This window comes from Cardiocondyla obscurior, linkage group LG07, assembly GCF_019399895.1.
Source record: "Cardiocondyla obscurior isolate alpha-2009 linkage group LG07, Cobs3.1, whole genome shotgun sequence".
Classification (NCBI taxonomy): domain Eukaryota; kingdom Metazoa; phylum Arthropoda; class Insecta; order Hymenoptera; family Formicidae; genus Cardiocondyla; species Cardiocondyla obscurior.
The window spans coordinates 8,878,931-8,899,150 of NC_091870.1; the positions used below are offsets into that span (position 1 = coordinate 8,878,931).

Consider the following 20,220-nt stretch of genomic DNA (forward strand, 5'->3'; position numbering starts at 1 on the left):
ACGCGTATAAATCCCGGTACGGACGAAACCTCTCCTGTGCAAGTGCTCCGGTACTTCGAACTATTCGGCAGTTGATTGGCGAGGATAAAAGACAACGTAGATTGTGCTCAGAACGTAACTCTCGACCTTCACGCCATATTCGCTGCTCTCTCACCTCCGCGCCATCTGCTCGCGTCCATCTTTGCCACAGTGTTACCTATCTGTCAATCATTTGTACCCTGTGCACGTACGTACATATTGCGTATTAACGAAGCCATATTGAAGACGCCAAGTTACCGAATATTAAATCGCGAGTTTTATGATATCTATTGTTATAAATCTATCGTTATAAATACAACGAGGATCGACGTACGCATTGCACGAGGGACCTTTTCGCACGTATATCTTTTGCGATGGATTTGCGGCTCACTTTCCTGGTCTATCGACGCTCTGTGGCTGTCGTTAACACGACAAGGACGAGCTGTTGTCACAAGATTAACTTCGTGAGGCGAGCTTTGCACAGGTTTCTTTCCATGTCAGATTATTTACAACGTGACTGTTATATATAATGTAGAAGTAACGAAGTGATAAACGCAAGGACTCATTGAATATTAATCGTTGATTTTCAGCAGAAAAGTGATGATTTTGTTATTGAACAAAGTGGCTGTACATGTTAAAAGCGAGTCGTAAATTATGCCAAAGGCTTGAGGCTTCGGAGAAAGAAAGTGTGGTTGCTTGAACAATGAATTGCCAGTTCGGTTCGCATTAGGACATTGTTATAAATGTTCAAGACGACCATTAGCACGAGTCAACGGATCCAGAAGTGGCTAATGAAGATGGAAAATTAATTAAGTTGGAAAATTAATTTCTTCCCTATGATAGAGCGAGATATTGCGGTTGCTCGATTCAAATCAAAACTGCGAATTTTGATTTACCCAAGCTTAATTAAATTTCCACCTGAATTAGCGATTCGCCAAAGTGGGCTAATCCACCGACATAATGAGCCCTGCGGGAGATGTAAAACTGAAAATTTATAAAGGCAAGTCTATATAATTAAGATAAATACCTCTCTCCCGTAATTTAATTTTAATCTATACATTACTAACGATTTATATAAATTCTACGTAATTTCTGATAATGCAAGAAAATCGGCGAGCGATAAATAATAATCAGAAATCTGTAGTGAACAGGCTTTAATAAATTATTTATATATTATTATAATTTATTATAGGAAGCGATTGAATCGGTTTAGCTAACGGTGATTTACATTTGCAAATTAATCATGTAAATAATTATCTTATCAATTATACATGTATCAGTTCATTACTTATTACAGCGAATATCATTTTCGTAGGAAAATATTAGCGCTCAAAGTGTTCTATTTAAATTACCGGTGACACATTTTAATTACGATTTATGTCATAAATGTTGGCAATTTTGACTGAGCTGAAGCAGAAATGCATTAACATATCTTTATACTTTTTTTTTAGCTAAATACGCTTTGCGCAGTAGAACACCATTAGTCGTAGACAGTTCCTTAATTTCATCGCGATGAGCTCGAGATCTATTTGTTCACTGAAAAGCATCGGAGATAAGGCCTCGAGGATTATGAAGGAGATTGCTCGACTGCGGTCCAAGGAAGCGCTCTCGACAAGAGAGCTACCTAATTACGATGAGGGAAGGCGGAAGCGCCAAGCAGGGCCGGTCCTATACGCCTTTAACGGTTCACGTCATATTTTTAAAGCTAAATTAATGGAAGGGATTATTTTTCATAACTCTATTTTTCAAGAAGTCTTAGATCTATCTTTATTACATTTTCATTTTGCGTTTCCTTTTTTTGTTCAATGTTACGTCCTCGTTTTTTTGAAAATACAAATCTAAAATAGTAATTCGCATTTAAACGATAAATATTTTATTACAACAGAAAAATTTAATAGATTTATGTAATAATTTTTTTAGTTTATTTATACTGACATTTATTTGCAATTCGCTGACTGTTGTACGAACGAGTACAATATTTTACATTAATATTTGCATCAAACTCATACAGTTGCGTATATAACAATCTTAAGTTTTACATTAAATTAAAACTTTCAAGTCTTATGTTACTTTTAAATTGAAAAATTAAGTCAGTGGTTAATAGTTTATTTTGCACGTATCTTGCCTAAACTAAAAGCCTTAAAATTGATTATATTTTGGCATCGCAAATTTCGTGGCTGCGTCGAAGCGGCCCTGGTAGTAAGAGAAGATGAAGAGTAGTAAGAGGATAGTATCTTCCTCTCAGTTAGATACCTCTGAGAGGCACGACGAAAGAGGACGTAACATCCTAACGCTTTAACCCTGCTCGTTCTATCTAGTTTCCCTTTCTGTCGGTTAAAGCGTACAGTAGACGAAAAAGGAAGCGTATAACCGAGAGATAACGTCTATCGACACCACTGCTAAAGTCGTAACGAACCTCCTCAAGAACAGCGCTTGTCTAAATGCTAAACTTTACGGCATGCCCGCATGATCGTTCCGGAAACTTTAGCCGTCCTTTTTCAGAGATGTGCCGGTTACTCTCTCGAGCAAGAAAACGACGCTTGTAATTTACCGGCTCGATGAAAAATTACGAGCGTAATAAATAAGTCTTCACTTAGAGAATATAGATTATGTATAGATAAAAAAAAAATAAAGTAAAACAATCTCGCAAAAGTCAAAATTGCCAAACATTGTAAGATTCCATTGTAAAAAATAGTTAATTTAAAAATTGTATAAATATCGGCGTTTATATTTTAATTTAGTTGTGCCTTTTGTGAAAAAAAAACTAAAGTAATAGAGTTACATTTAATTCCATAATTCGTCGCGAGGTAATATTTTTATTGTAATATTTTTTTTTTTTTTCTGTTATAGCTCTCTGCCATTGTCGATGGGATTTACGCTGATCACGGTCATACCGCGGGATCGTTCACGCACTTGGAGAGCGATCAACTTCTCGTTGGTGGTGGTGCTGATGCGAGATCCTTGCAGGGCGCCAAAGGGATCAACAACTTCGTCGGATGTCTGAGAAAGGTTAGATCAGCAGGGCATGATTTATTTATACCTCCCGGTAACTTTTTCATTCTTACACCACATATAATCTTAACTGGTATCAGAATTGCATAAAGCGTAATAGCAGTCGTTCTATTTTAATGGCAGATTTCTGCTAAAACTACAGAGATCACAGTTTTAATACTTACTAAAAAAATAATGTAAAGCTCAGTGATCTTCGTTGAAACTATTTAATTAAATGTCAGCTTTAAAAAAAATATCAGAACGTTTAAATGACTATAGGAGATAAACCAGAATACTGAATAAGATCAAATTAGTATTTTTACTTTGAGAAAAAGATCAAGATATAAAGCACCAAGTAATTAGTAATAATTTCTAAATCTAAACTAGGTTTTTTTAATTATTTTTTGTTGATCTGCAAAGAAACAGCTTAAATAATAAATGACTTAGGTCATTGATTCATTGCACGTTCTCTTATGTGCTTTTATTACAAGACGGCTATTTTTTGTGTAAAGAATAATAAAAAGCGCTGATGTATGAATCGTTCTTTTATCCATCGTAATTGTTAAATTGCCTTTTTTACGCTTGTTTAGTCGAGCGAACAATTACTTTGATATCAAACATAAATCGCCAATGATAAATCGAAATAGCATATTGCTGAACGTTTGACAAGATAGCTAGTGTCAGTAAAGGGAACGTAATCAATTCACCGAGTTCTTTGCAGAACATATATGATGCTTAAACATTCTCTGCTATAATAAATTTGTATGTGTGCGTGAAACTTATAAAATAACGAGATTCTTGTTAACTCTGTAAAGACAAAAGTACAGGAATATGTTTGACGATTTCTAAGCTGCAATTATACGGTGTTCTTCTAAAATATTTATTTGAAAGGGGTGCAATATAATTTTACTTCAACAAAGGAATTCAAGCAGCTCGAAACTAATTCCGAAATTTTTATTGTAGTTTTTTTTTTTATTAAAGAAATCTAAATTTCCGTAACTTTTCAGTCAACAACAATTAAGTTGGAATAATTCCTAATTAAGATCCATTAAATAAATCATTATAATATCCCTTCGAACTTGTTAAGTACTGCGTAGGAATATTTTTAACTTTTGCTTTAGTCTTTAGACTTTAAACAATTGAAAATTCTTTTTACCGACGGTACCGATACGCGCGAAGTTGCCGCGGAAACCAATGAAAATGTCCGCGCAACGGAGTGTCGCGGTCATCGCGTCCCAATGAAATATTCATGTCGACGTCTTACTCTTGGGGAGTTCTACGTGAAGGAAAGTCGAACGTAACGCGCCGTGGACGATGACAAAGGTACGCGGATGGAGCGATAAAACTTGTCACGATATAAAACGCACCGGCGGAGGTGAGAGGTTAATGTCGACCGTAATTTGCTGACTGTTTGTAGGTTAACCAACGCGATGCGAATCGCCCGATGAATTATTTCCGCGGCTTTTATTTACGAGCGCGCGCGCTCTTGCGATATGTAAATTGTTCGGGATTGCGTCTCGGTAAAGTTTCAACTTAAGACTCTTAGCTCGCTGCCGCAATTATAGTGCATTATGTCGTCAAAAACGAGAACTGATGTACGTTTTTCTTTGGCGTTGTACATCAGAGTTGAATAACTTTTTTGCATGTGTTCCTGCCCACATATTTGCAGATATTTATGCAACGATGTAACATAAAGCTTGTTAGAAAGTGAAATAATGTACTTCATTATTTGTTTGCAGGTGGAATTCGCTGCGGAAAGAATCAGGATGGAGCTGATCGAGGCGGCCAAAAGCGGAGCAGCCGGTGCTGCGGCTTGGGGAAAGATGGACTTTCATTGTCGCGAATCCAGGACCACGGATCCGATCACGTTCACCACCAGGGACTCGCATTTGGTGAGTAAATTTTATTTACGGTGATGGGTAATGTCTTTGAAAAGTATTTGTGTACGCACACTTATAATATTGCCACGTTATTAATTACTTGCTTAAAAAGAAAAGCAAGACTATCTTCTACAAGAATTTTTCTTGTTCTAAATACAATTGGTGGACCTACAGACGTAAAAGTAATGTCATTTAAATTATTATAATTTTTTTTAAAGATTTTTAAGTTCTACATGCTATTCCAAGATTTCTTTTAAATCAATGCAGTTTTTAATATTTTTTTAAGACAAATATGAGACAATATAACTTGTGTACGATTTACATTAATCTTGAGAGGTTACCTGATATTTAGAACAGAAAATCAAATATGTAGCAGATCTCCTGTTACATATTTGCGAATATCGATCATACTGCACCGTTCCGGAATAATAGATTTTACTTTAAACTGTGGACGACTCGCGGCACTTTAATGCACGTCCCTTAAATAATCCAAAGAAGAAATACGATCCGATTCCATTATCGAGTCGAGAATCGTGACGATGGAAATATCCGATTAAATCGGGAATGCACTCGAAGAAGTTTTTTGCGCGAATCGAGCAAGTTGCAAATAGCCGTTCGAAGCAACGACGCAGCTCGCTTTCGAGTTTTTCGCGAATATCTCCGAAAGCGGCGAGCGAGGTCAAGGAAGCTTCGAATGTCCTCGTTCTAAATTACTAAAGGTCCTATTGACTTTTTTTTTTTTTTTTTTTACACTCGGGCGCATTTGAACTCTTGCACGTGGCGCGTGTAGTCGATTACCGATGCGCGTTTTGCCACTCTCGTAGACTTTCAGGAAGAAAAAGCACCGTAAAAGAAATAACCGAGCACCCAAGCAGCTACGTAATTCAATACATGCAAATTTGAATTTGCCTGTAAAAGTACACGTTTGTTAAATCACCTTAAATTGGGGAATATACATAAAATAATAGAGCAAAAACCTACATAGATTTGCGTACTTAGAATTGTCTCTGGCATATAGAGACTCTGATATTTCGTTCTTTTCTACCTGCAGTGTATCACTGCCATGCAGCGATACCGATGCGTTTTGATAACACATCGTTGATAATTTTTGAGCACATCTCTCGCCAATATTTATTCATAGCAGAAAATAGTATATATAAATTTTTTTAAATCTATTAGAAGCACATGTGAGACAGCTTGAGAACAAATTTATTAAATGTTACTGACGTTAGGAAAAATTAAGGTGTCAATTTTTTTTATTTCTTTCTTTTTTTTTTTTTTTTACAAATGTTCTCATAAGTCTTCCCTTTTGTTACATCGAAAGACACTCGGACCGTGTTCTCGAATACACTCACGCAAATGTTCTGCGCGCAGCGCGTTCTTTTATGCGCTTTTACAGGCCACGAGACACCGTCGTTACCATTGCAAATCCTTGTTACACCAGCCATCAAGGTGTCAAAGGGCGCAAGGACGAGGGCGAGTGTACTACGTGACCTCTAAAAGCGCATTTCGCCGCTCTCGTGCAGGAACTTGTTTATGAGCATGACCGTTCTTGCATTGCTCGCTTTCGTCGTGGTTTACGCAGTTGGTGCATTAGTGCATCCATTTCGAGGGGACGTTGTTTTCCCTTCGTAGGTCGAGATAGCGCGGATCATCTTGAAATCTCGGTGCACAAATGTCTCGCGCCAGTTGAATACGTAATACTTGAATATCGTTCGCGAATCGACAACTCACGTAATTATAACTTTGCTTTAAATAAAAAGCTTTTGTAAAATTCATTTATGTGAATAATATAGCGTCAGATTAAAAAACGCTAGTATCAAAAGTAATTTAGCTTATTAAAAATAAAGAGGATTTATTACAGAATTGTCACGTTTAAATATATCTGATACGGGAATTAAATATTTTGTACGAATAAAATATATTGCACAGAACCACTGAATATTAATAAATGTTAGGTTATTATTATTTTAATTGTATCACTTAACACCAAGATTATATATCGTGATTTTAATGCGAATATTTTAATGGGAATATTTTTAATATCGCGACGCTATTGATATTATTTTTGACCGGTAGACAGTATTATTACGCATTAAACTCGTTACAGTGAGCAGATGTTCATTCAACGCGAACGGCACTCGCATTTGTAGTTCAGTTATAATTAATATCGGTATCGGCATACAAGCGCAATTACCCTCAGCGTGTCCCACGCTTATAATCGTAATGCTGCATTTGCACCGAGCTTTCATCCGTTTGGCAATAGTAAGGGAACGTATAAATACGCGAATGCCGGTATTGTTGGCGCATTCATAATTAGATCAGAGGCTCTGATGCCTGCCGCATTCAGATATCGACGTTACATCTCGAATTACTCTCGAATCAAGAGCCAACGGCTAGACGGAGTATTTTCCTATATATACTCGTAATATTCACGATGGATATTGCATTCCCAGAACATATGCATCAACCGAGTCGATTAGTATCAGCTATATTTAAACATGAAGAAGGATTTTCATGATAAAAATTACTCGCGTATTTGTTCAAATTAATTTACCTTTTGAAAAAAATCTCTCAACATCTTTTGAAGTTATTGCTAATGTTTTTTTTTTTTTTAATTATTAATTTACATGTTGAAATTAATTATCTGACATCGCTTTTTAGGCGTCCAGTTCTGAGAGTCGTTTCATTAATTTCTCGTTTCATAAACTCACAATTTCTTTGCTCAATAGCCTTTGATCTTACTTATCTTTTGTCTTCCGCGTTCTTTTAATTTTGAATCTCATATAGAATTTTAAGGTTTCGTCGAATGACGTTTTGCACATTATCCTCGTTCGCGACGTCTGAAAATTAGTGCTGAAACATCACAGCGACCACACGACGAGCTATTTTAAGGTAGTAATTAGTAGATGAGACATTTGCGAGAAACCCCCCTAGATCGAAGTGCTCGTTTGCCGGATGGCGCAGTAGTCCGAGAAACGTCAATGCAGACGTTACAGTGGTTGCGTTTTAATTATCGAAAACTGCCACAGCTTTGCTCGGGAATGTTTTTTAAAGCTTTCCCCGGTTAAAGTATTTTCCTGGGTCATCAGATGTATACGTATTCCGGACTTTTTTTTTTATCGATATTTTATTTTTCACTGTATTTTTCAAGAAACATAAAATTCGCAGACGAGGTAGTATGACGTATGAGAGACCGGTACTCATAGTTTTCTTTTTATTTTTTTTTTTTATATTTAAGATTGTTTGTATTTATTTGATTTTATTTTATTAAGTGAGTAATTTTAGTTGGTGAATTAAATCGTTAAAAATATATATCCCGGGATTGTTCCTGCTTCATAATAATTATTTTATTATATACGACTAATACTGCTTGAGAATCGACCTAGTTTCAAGTTACATAGATTTCAAGTGATTTGCATATTAATTTAACCGTAAAAGAGTTCGCCGACATTTATAGCTTGGTTATTTTAATTGAAACTCGTTATACTTGAAATTACTCTCATCGCGCAGCACCGGCATTATCGCATTATCATATTAATACTACCATTTTCGTTTGTCAAAAGCAAATTGTAGATGCTATTGGTAATTAGGAATAATATTTTATCAATTCGCTTTGGGACATTACAGTATTATATTTCATAATAGTTTTAGTTAACAGAAGCTGTTCAAAATGTTTCCTTAATTTTCTTTTGTCGTAATAGATTTATTGTGTTAAGAATCTGGCATCTTGTGTCGTTCAAAATTAAAGTGGATATAATCGATACTGCCGCAACAGCTATAGATCACGACGGTAATGTAAAAGCGAGAGAGGTTTTGCGAAATCTGGCCTGGGAATTTCTTTTTTTTTTTTTTTTACATTTTGCGACGTACGTACGGCCCGCGCAATGGGTTCTTGTTCCCTCTGCTGCATTACGTGAGCCAAACACATTTGCAGTACGAGCGCGTTGGATGCATCGCCGTTGTTACACGCCGATTTTCCTCGTCTACACGGCACCGCGGCCCTGATTTATTCTACAGAACTTCCCGTGTTCGGCCATCTAATGTACCATGGCCATATAGCTATCCCGTTGCACACGTGGCTACATGCATCAGCTAACTACGAAGCTGCACTTTTTCATCTGCTCGTTCCCTCTCAGCTTCTACGGAATTAGCGCCGTTAATAACGCCACTTGATTTATAATTAACCAATAATTTTAAAAAATTAAAAGAAAACGGGCAAGTTCTGTAAAATAAATATATGGTTTTAACTGTAATATTTTGTGATAAAAATTTAGCAAAGTTAATTTTTTTTTCTAATAGAATTGTCTTTCGTTTCGGTTTGAAAATTACTAGTATAATTATTATTAATTATTAAATCATAGGTATGTTTCTTTTGGTCGAAAAATTCGTTAAAGAATAAAGAAAAGTACGCGGGTTGTTCATGTCACAAAGTTTTTCTTACGAGCTTGCATAGATCATGAAAATTCGTTGTCCAGAAAGTCGAAAGCTGGACGTCCCGATTCACTTATTTACTGCAGCAACAGAGCAAGCGCCATTAGCGCAAAGTTAATTCCAGTTAAAGTAGAAAACTCGCAAAATTACCGTCGAGCTGGGCAACATATTATTAGCCAGCTTGCAGTCGTTTTTGCTGGCGACTTCCGCAACATTACATAGTTACCTGCGGTACATGTTATAAATGCAAAATGCAGAGTGCCAGTAACAGAATTATTTTTCAAAAATAACTTAAATTTAATTTGCAAACGCTGAATAGAAAATTAGCAAATAGTTCTTTGTATTTCAATCGCAAGATATCGATTTTTGATTTTTTTACAGAAAAAGTATATTTTACAAAGCATAATAAAAATAAAAAGATAATCTTAAAAAGGGAATATTAGTACGAAAAAAAAAGAATTAAATATTTTACAAGTCTTTTTTCGTCACTTGTTCAGTAAAATATTTAAAACACTCAACGATGTAATAGAATTAGTTATAGCTTTGCAACCGACGAAGAATGTCCAAGGTAAATGCGCGACGTCAATGGATGAAATTGTTTTGTGCTGGTTGAAAAGATTTATGGAAATGCCGGTCCTGTCAAATAGTCAAATAAATTCAATCTCGTATCCCGCTGCCACAATTCTCGTTCTCGTTTGTCTCGCCGCGAAATACAATTTAATAATAAGAATTGTTTCCGCGCGCGTCACAAAACGACAAGACTAACGTGGCAAAAATCGAGCGCCCTAGAGCAAGAACAACCGGAAATGCTTGGCCGACCGGGAATGCACGGTATGCCTTTATAAGCAAAATACTGGAATCTCCAGTAATCCAATTAAGCAAAGACGCGCGAATTACCGCGAATCTCCTTTCTCGGATTCACGCTTGTTCCTCGGCACAATCCTCCAGCTTCCCTATCCGCCGGTTAACTCGAGAACGATTCAACCTCCTATTTTGCTCTTCCGCCTATAAACGATAGGACAAGAAGCTTACTAATCTCGAATGACTCTTCAGATTTAAGGGGAGTGGGAAATATTTTTCCTTCGTTACCAAAAGCATAATATGAACTTTAAATTTTAGTTACCGAAAAATTAATTATTTTCTGCTGTCAAAATTCACACACATAATTCGTCGGCGATGTGTGTTATCTTAAAATGATTGTTCCAATTCGCTACGTATTTTTTTTTCTTTTTTTTTTTTTTTTTTTTTTTTTTGCATTTCCTTCGTTTCCAGTCGAACATTAATCTGGAGATCAATCCGCTATCAAAGATCTCATAAGATTCAATCCTTCGCCGCAAAGAACTCAGGCAAGCATTTATGCTCCCGGCGCGTTCAGTTTTACGCTCGGCGATTTACGATATTATTTCTATCAGGGTGGTGTAGGAAATCGACCATGTAACGTCTCGCACACGTTACAACGGCGCAAACGTCGTCGTTATTCAACAAGATTAGCCCTTCGGTTTCATTCCCTATAGCGTTCCCTTTTCTTTTTCCTCTCGCGTCGGTTTCTCCGTCTATCCCGGTCGCTTTTGCTCGTCCTTTCCAAACATTTTCGCCTGGATAGACGACGAATCTCAGCCGGAAAATATACGTTCCTGCTAAATAAAACATTGTCGGGACTGGGTGCGGACTACGCGGAGTGCACCGCGAGGATAAATGGACGAGAAAGCGCGCGACGGGGTTATATCTGGGAAAAGTGTCGGGAAAGAATAGTACGGATGTACCTCTCGTCTCGTCTACAACTCTGATTTCTTTCCCTTTCGCTCTTTCTTCTCCATGCTTTCGCGCGCGTTTCCTTTTCCCTTATTAGCAAGTTTCCCACGATGCACGCGCGATAAGCCAAATTTTGTTTTAATTAATTAATTAATTGGTACAAAACGCGGGCGTATTAAAAACATTTCGAAAACTTGATTTAAATAACGCCGAATATTCACGGTAATGACGTTGCCCTTTTTAAATTATTACGTGTTTGCGTTGTGCGATGTAGGTGGTTCACCTCGATCAATGGTTCACTTCGTGACACGCGTGATCGAGAATTACGAGTCACGATCTCGTCGGTGAGTAAATCCAGGCCGTATTCGTAAATTTTCGTTCGAAGCAGATTCAATGAAATTATGATCTTTCATTCTGACGACAAATCGACGATTTTGATGAATTAGCCAATAACTCGTGAATCGCTCTGTTTCTTCCAGTCTGTCGCATAACGGGAAATTCAATAAAGCACTCCTCCACTTTGAGTTATTATGAAGTGTTCGAAACTATTTCCTTTAATTTTTTTTTTTTTTTTTCTTTCACAATGAGTAGAAAGAACAACTCTGACAAATAAATCTTATTATAAAAGCGACTTTAAAATAGGTCGCCAAGCTTTAAGAGCGCACTCTTTGGCAGATTTTTTCCTTAAGGAAAGTTTAATTAGACCCTACACTTTTTCATAACTTTTTAATTTTCAGTATTAAACATTCTCAAAGTCCACTTGATACTAAATTAAAAATAAAATCTACTTGTTTATCATTAATTCCGAACTATTTTTTGTTTAAGATTTTATTACAATTTATTTTTAACAGACAAGTTATAATTATAATATACTTTTACCCATGTCGACATCTTCGTATTCTTGTCAATTAAGAGTTTGCACAAAAGACAGTTATTTGAAAGTTTAAAGATACATACATATATGTATTTAAACGCGGAGAATATTACTTTACATTAATATATCGCTTTCCCTCTTGAATTTTGACATTAACGGCATTTATAAATCAATGCTTTATTTGTTTCTTACGTTCCATCTTGCATCGTGGAGTAAGTCTTGTGCGGTGCGCCTAACTTGATCCTTCTTGAAATACTCGCGACGGCGAGAAGTAACGTCCCTTCCGTCTCGCACTGCCAGCAATCAGGTCGGTTGTAAGACGCTCCTTCCGCCTTTTAATTAACGCGCCAGCCGTTTTCGGTGCTGCTTTAATTAACCAGGTGAACTTCTCAGAAGGGTGACCGAGTTTCAAGAATTAATAAGCGCGAGTGTAATGTTTACAGGCAGCATAATAATTAATTTCTACTGTGGCTACATTCCGCGGCACTGTCGAATGCATCGCGGAACGTTATCCAAGGGATATTAATCTGTTGAATGTCGTTTGTCGTTAATAATACTTGATATATTAATTGAGGAGTTTATTTTAAAACGGATACCGTTGCTCGTAACACAAATTTTCTGCGGTTTTAGCAACAAATAGCTACCACTTTCCGAATGCATTGAAATGGTTTGAAAATAAATGCATTTTAATTAAGATCTGACGATGTAACAAATTAAACGCCAAGTGCCAGAGACTGAAATGAGCATTGAAAATCTTTATTTCTTTTATTATGCCGAATAACGTTCTATGGATAACGATATTTCTCGCGCGCATTGTAAATGATGCATTACAGGACTGTCCCACTTTGGGATATAGAGCAATAATTAATATTATTTTAATAAGTAATATTGTGAAAACACGGCTCGCGCATTGTCTTTGATTATAAATGAATAGCGGTGAATTATCGTTGAGCTCTCTTCATTAAATGTTCAATAGTCTTTTTATGCATATAACGATTTTGCTTGCATATTATGTGTTGGTAATAATTTGTTGATTAAATTGTAAATACATCTGCGAGAAGCGCGATACAAATCACCAGCGGGGGCAGTAAGGGAAAAAAAAAAAATAACCCAGTTGAAATACGTATACAAGTTGACGTGTACAAACTACATTTATCGGTAGCGATCGCTCCCATTTGTAATTAAACATTCCGCGATGTTAATTTCTCAACTTCAATCAAACTTGAAACTCCGCGGCGGAATGAAAAACCTGGTATATTGAAACGTTTGGCGTTCAATTGACCAAGAAATTATTTTCATTCGGGACATTGATACAACTGTATACACCCCCCCATGCGTATTGTATTCACCTAGTACCTTCGCGAAAAATAAACGTAAAAAAATTCCGCGAGCGGAAGGGATGCGCAGCGAAATGCTTTAAAGACCCTCGCGCAAAATTGGCTGGTATCTGGGTTAAGTCGCCGGATCTCGGTACATTTTCTTATTCACGTGCGTGCTCGTCGAATAATCCGGCATAATCTGTCACGAAATCGCTAAGCCTGGAGTAGCTCGGGCTTACGTGACGTCTCGAAAGCGTCTCGAGAGATGGCCGCGATATTAAATCCCGACACAGGTGTACTTTATTCCGTCGCGGTGTACCGGAGGTATTTCTCGTGCGCTTAGATTCGATTCCGCTCGTGTAATACTTCCGTCGTCGCGGCGTCGATATTTCGGGCTACCTTTTTGTACGAAGAATACGACGTGCCGACACGTACGCCTTATCAGCATCGTCACCGATTTCACGTGCTTTTATATCGCTTTGTTCCGCGCATTTAAACCCGTTCCTACTCGCGAAAGTATCATTCATTTCCCACTAGTAAATTTATTCCCGTATAACTCGCGACGCTCTCATTTTGCGCGCAAGCTCTGCGGCTCGTTGCGGAAGTTTTACGGGCATTCAAGACGAACGCGTGTCTCCTCATATTTATGACAAGCGCCTTAATGCTCGGGCACGATGTGCCGACACGAACCTCCTGCCACGGGGACTTTCAGCGACTTACTCCTCTCGTTATACCGCTCGAAAGATAATTCTCGTCTTAAAGTGACGCATTATACCCCGCGACGTGTTTAACGATGCGTCTTACACTCGTTTCATTCCAGAGACGGTTCGTTGCGCGAACGCCCTACAAAAAATTGCTAGAAAGGAGGCTAAGTAATATCAATTTTTAACAAAGTATTCTTTATATAATTTAAAACCATTCTTGTTCCCGCAAATTGAACTGCGGAGGCAGAAAAAAAAAAGTTAACTGGCTCTCTGATATTTCGTTACGTAATTCTTTTTTTCTTTTTTTTTTTTTAAATATATTTTACATTTCTATGCGCGTATACTTGTGCAATCACGAGTGTTCTTCAAATTATATTTTGTCGGAAATGTTTTAAGCTTTATCACACACACGCGAACCCAGCTCGTTGATTGCTTTAAAAATTAAAATTTTTCAACGTCGCTGTCTCGGTTAATGACATTTTGGAAGTAATTGAAAGCTGAGCGAAAGTTTGACTTAAATCTCACGATGTGCATATTTTTTTCGATAAGTGTAATTATATTCGTATCGGGCTGCTGTGTCGACTTCCTTTGCGAAACGCTCGTGGACGGAAGTTGTGCTAGAATGTGCCTCTGAGGATTTGTCCGCTAGGGATGTGCTCGACAATGAACGTTCTTAAACTACTGTTAAAAGTCGTACTTACTTTTATACTTCTCGCGAATGAAACTTTATTGTCTCGTCGGCAATTCATTCGTTCGCAACAACTTGGCAGTTGAGTTATTTAGAATTTAGCATTTGATTCCGCGTAAAGTAAAGAAGTTAAAAGAGTTTAAATGATAATATATGTTAAACAGCAATCGTCTCTTCTCATTCGTCTCATTTGAATCATAGGAGCTTATCAGAGGCGCCAGAGAGATGAGATCTCAGCGTCATTGAAAGCAGATGGACCCGAAAATTAATTCTTTCGCGTGAATATACAGGAAAATCGATAGGAAATTACGAGTATCTCTCATAAGTCTAGGAAACAAATTTTCCGAGATCGATTGTCAATGTCGCTGTCTGTCACGTGTCTCGACTTCCTTCCTCACGTCGAAAAAACGAACAGAGAAATTCATTCGGAACGCGGCAAGAGACAAATTGGTAGAAAAGAACGAAATATTGAAAACGTCGTTCATGCCAAAATACATTCTCCGATTTTGCAATTTTCTCTCACGTCGTGAAACTAATATTGCGATGTGAAGAGAAGAGAAAAAGAAAATTCATTTTTAGCTCACATTTTTCAATCAATATATATAATTATATACGTAATTTTTTTTTTTTTTTTTTTTTTTACTTGTACCTTGCATAAATATTACATCGGCAATTATTTTATGAACACTTGACGCAACGTTTTAATTATACAATAACATTAGACCCTGTAGACTGATCGAAGATCTCGACTGATTTCGACTGTACTATATATTTTCTCGAAGTGACACATGCACTTTGTGAATCTTACAATTAGCTGCATAGGCAGAAGCGATTGTTAGCAATTTTCTAAGATAAGACTAGCACCGATGGTTTGAACTCTTTTGCACCACGCATCGAAAGCATACGTCGCGCAAACGCATGCGACGCCGATCATTCTAAAATCGATTCTCAATGTTGCTGACCCTCGTGCGTCCACACGTGGTCGAACTTGGGCCAACGCACGCTATTGGACTGCCATTTTAAAGAAGGCTGGAGCAACGGTAAAGAGGCGACTCCACGGCGCTTTGGTCACCTTCACCAGCCCAGAGTCCCACCTGGTAAGCCTCCAAAGCTTGGAAAAAAAATCAGCAAGAAAGAGATGAAGCAGAGAGCTCAGCTCGCGAGCTCTCGTTTGGCCCGGACACGCACTTGTATATAACTAATTGGCTAACTTTCACGCGAGACCTTAGCTTCTTAGAGAAGAGTGGTCCACCAGAGCACCTTCTTCTTCTTCTTTTCACTTGTTCTTTTCTTTTTCCTATATTCGATCTTCGAAGTAAATGCTGAATAGCGAAAAATAGATATGGTCGAATATTTCGAGATTTTCTCTATAAAATTATATTGAAAAAATTAGCGCGCGCGCAAGGTTTGTTCTAGTTATATAAACATTACAATTCGTAAATTAAAAATTTAATTCTGCTACGTACAATAAAAAACTTTTAATGACTTAATTAAATTTTATAAATTGTTCCATTTAATTCAGTTGAATTTATAGTATAATTTAATAAATGGCAATAAAACGTAATAAAAAGGTAATACAATGCGAAAGAAAAATTAGGTAAACTAGTGAAATTAAATGAAAAGGATATACGAATTAAATAGTTTTGCAATCATTGGATTTTTTTTTTTAATATTTGAGCGAATTTAAAATATACGTGAATAAGTTGTGAATTAGGAATTCAATTTTTAATATGTATATTCAGCATGCACTGGGAGTTTTGTATATACATATTTCACGTATATAGATATACATATATAGTTTTATATGAGAAAATCGTGTAGAATATTTGAACGATCAAAAGTTTCAATATTCGAATGCATCTATCCTATTTATTGATACGACTTTCAACTCCTACATCCAACTTTATTATTTCTACTTTTGCTATTCTCTATTTTCTCTTCTCTTTATTCCTATCAAAAAAAAAAAAAAAAAAAAAAAAAGAAAGAAAAACACTCAGCTCGTAAGAAGGATGATGATAAGACACGAAATAATTAGATGATTTTATTAAAATATTTAAGACATTTAATAAAACATTTTAATTACTTGCTGATAAAAAATATATAATTACGTAACTTTAAAAAATTCTAGTATTGATCGCTGCAATTAACTGTGCAGTATTTAATGTTCTTTAACTGTCTTATCGAGATAATCCTTTTTACGAGCTCTTTCTTGAGAATGGTTAGGAAATCAGCCACAATATGTACATAGCTCACGCGTGAATAATATACGCACATAACACTTAAGCTAGCTCTATAGGTACACCACTAATCATTGCACATGCACGCAACAATCTACGTTCCTCTTACCATCATCATTTTTATCATTAACGCGATCTAATTTCTTGAAACACGTATGATACAGTCGAGTTTAAAGATCGACTTAATATCGCTTGAAAGAAAAAGAACTGTTTAATTTTTTTGGGAACAGAAATATTAAAAGAAAAAAAAAAAATCTTTTCGTGATAGTAAAGATGTAAAAATTTTATGTAAATTGTAAATGAAAACAGCCGATCGCGAATTTACTTTATTTTCTTTGAAATGACTGTGAGCGCGATTAATAAAATTAAATTGCTTCTCGGGAGTATGATTACATTTGACAGACTAACGCTTGTTCTGGTTTTGACCGACTGATAACGAATAGCGGATCATTTCATTGAATCATCCTTTCTGCCTCACGGAATGAGTGATCAATGAGCGTCTGACAATTGCCTTTAGCTCGAGCACCAAGCTGCATGAGGAAAGGAGAACGAACGAAATGCACCCGCCTGCATGTTGACGCCAAAAATTACGTCTAATTGTATTTTCAGGTCGAAAGAACAGATCGACATCGATTGGCCACCCACTGTTACCGGTCATGCTGAAACATACTCGTTTTCATAAGGAAACACCACACTAAAAAGCAGATTTAAAAAAAAGAATCGAGTTTCTCACAATTATAAGATTAAAAAATATTACGTAACTATTTTACTGTTCAGATCTATAAAATTTTATAAATTTATTTATTTGTTTTGTTCTAAAGTTTTTTTTTGCAGATTTATAACTTACGATTTATAACGCGCATAAAACTTAGAAAAAGTTATTTAAAAACTTTTATTTATAACCATGCTCATATGAACAAAAAAGTTTGACTCATAAAATGTTCGTTTTTAATACAACGAAAATATTCGCAAAAATTCTAAATACATTATTCGAATAAAAATAGATATTAAAGTAATGATTAAAATAAAAATTTTTACAGCTTATGGAAATTATTCCACAATCTAATATCACTGATATAATATTGTTAGCAATTTTAAATCTGCTTTTAAGTTATACAAATATATCATACTCTGTCCACAGTATCGATCACTGTGTCAGCATTACTTGGAAACAATGGGACAAACGCGTTATCTTGTATCTATACAATATCTATTAAAAAAAATAAAAAGAGAGAAAGAAAGGAAGAAAAAAAATAGGGAGAGCAAGAGAGAGAGAGAAAGAGAGAATGTTTCAAATCGTACAAAATATATCATAATCAGTGATCAATTCCAGAATCAGTCAGCCCGTCTCACAGTCGTTTCACATGATTTAATACACATATATGAACATGATACACATACGTACCACGATCGTGTATAGGTCCCACTTTGTTTCTCCCATCCCTCGCGAACAAGATCGCCCTAAATTCTCGTCTATTAAGCCTCGTCGTATATGTATGCCGCGCACACTAACCACGACATCGATATCGTAACTCTTGCGCAGCTGCAACACGGTGGGGCTCTGGGTAAGAAAACACTTGGAATAACTTTGAATATATATTTTTCGATTACCCCGTGCCAAAAGTTCCTTCACCCCTTCTCGCTCCGGCAGCAATCCCCAGGGTACTTACTCTTTGCCTTTTCTTTTCGTGATTTTTTTCAATTTATATTACACACGTCTTTTTATTTTTATTTTTTTTTTTTTAATATCGTTGATTATTTTAAATAATTAACATTTGATAATTAAATATCAAATTTTATTTATAATTTCACATATTCTATGATGATTAATTAATAATTATAAGAAAGGTATACGTAAATTTAAAATTTAATTATATAAATGTGCCTGCGTGTGCTGGTTTATATAATTCTTCCTAGGTTTTGCGTTTAAATTTAACTTTATTATATTCTGTGCAGCACGGCAGACTTATATTAAAAAGTATTAAAAGAGAGCTTTACTCTCGAGTTTTAGGAGAAGTTTCGGTATTTTTTTTTTTTTTTTGTTCTCTTCATTCATTCTTTTCGAGTTGTCTACGATGTATTTCAGGATTCTTGATCGCTCGCACGGACCTGCTCTTCATCGTCAATGGAGCTTGCAGGTGAGAGATCATTTAATCGATCTTTTGAGGCGGGATACGAGCTCCGAGCGTAAACACTTGACTTTTAACAAAGCCACCGTGTTAGGGAGCACGACACAGTTACTGCGGTTGTAAGCCGGGCTATAACGTTTCGCGCATCAGACTCGGAGTAGCTTGCAGGAAGCAGCTTGCGGTTTCTGAACTCTGGATAGCTTTGCTCGAAGCTCGACGGGCAAACACAGAACGTGAATTAATATGTACAAAGGCTGTCATGTGTGACGTTTAAAATAGCGGATAATTGAACCGCCAATCGCGAATATTCCGTGTATCGTTATAAATTAGTACACGATACATCAAAGTGTAACGATTATTGCTTGCATTCCGCGTCATTTTGATGATGATCATACGGTTACCTTTAATTACCATTTAGACCGCTCTGTCCGCGAGCAGTCCGAATAATTCGATAATTTGATTTATAATTGAAAAAAGAACATTAATGCGTCGCATTACCTGTAGGGCTGTAACACGAGTCGTGCTCCACACTTGCTCTATTGCAAAATATTTTTTTTCTTAATGGTTGACGCATCTTTAATAAATTGAAAGTGACCGACGTGATAATGAGGGAGGCGCAGTTAGCTAATCCGGCATAATTAACTTTCCGATTTACACGACTGAGAGGGAGGGAGGGGGGGCAAAGTAACTTGATATATAATCGGGCGAGCGCGACGATTAGTTTAGATGGGTATGCCGGGCGATCCACGTTGACGTAGTTGAGGGAACTAATCAGCCAACCGACGCGTATATGTATACCAGGCGACCTTAATCCGTCAGAATCGGTTCGCCAAGAAGGAGACGTTCCGACATGTTATCCGATAGCTCCCGATATTGCCTGCACGCCGACACATTTCCATTCGCTGGAAATCCTCGTGGGTCGTGTAACGCAATCAGATGGCTGGCAGGTACTCCCACGTGGACATGACCCACCTGTCCCCCCCCTTATTTCCCCTCCGTACAACAGGTTGTCTATTTACTTTTCTGGACTGAGTCGGCCGCGTTTTTCTCCTTTATCAACCCCATTTTTCAGGAGTCCTTTTAACAAATTGCAAGCGGAGCTTTAAGTGCACCGTTGCTGTAAGTGATTAATTAACGTCAGAATTTTGACCGGAAATTTTAATGCGTGCCATACAATTTATTGCATTAGAGTAA

The 20,220-nt window shown here is 36.7% G+C and overlaps 1 protein-coding gene across 4 annotated transcripts in view; it reads left to right on the plus strand.

Moving 5' to 3' along the window:
* The window catches only part of Nrx-1 (neurexin 1), a 177,099-nt gene that overhangs the window by 113,561 nt on the left and 43,318 nt on the right, over positions 1 to 20,220 (plus strand). For 3 of the 4 annotated variants that reach the window (XR_011545996.1, XM_070659403.1, XM_070659404.1), the window contains exons 7-9: positions 2,869 to 3,027; positions 4,749 to 4,901; positions 15,686 to 15,757. Coding sequence is in view for 3 of the 4 variants with exons in the window: in XM_070659403.1 (XP_070515504.1) it covers positions 2,869 to 3,027; positions 4,749 to 4,901; positions 15,686 to 15,757 (384 nt within the window). In the remaining variant the exon portion in view is untranslated. The remainder of the gene's footprint in view (positions 1 to 2,868; positions 3,028 to 4,748; positions 4,902 to 15,685; positions 15,758 to 20,220) is intronic. The other variant, XM_070659405.1, reaches the window with a different exon arrangement.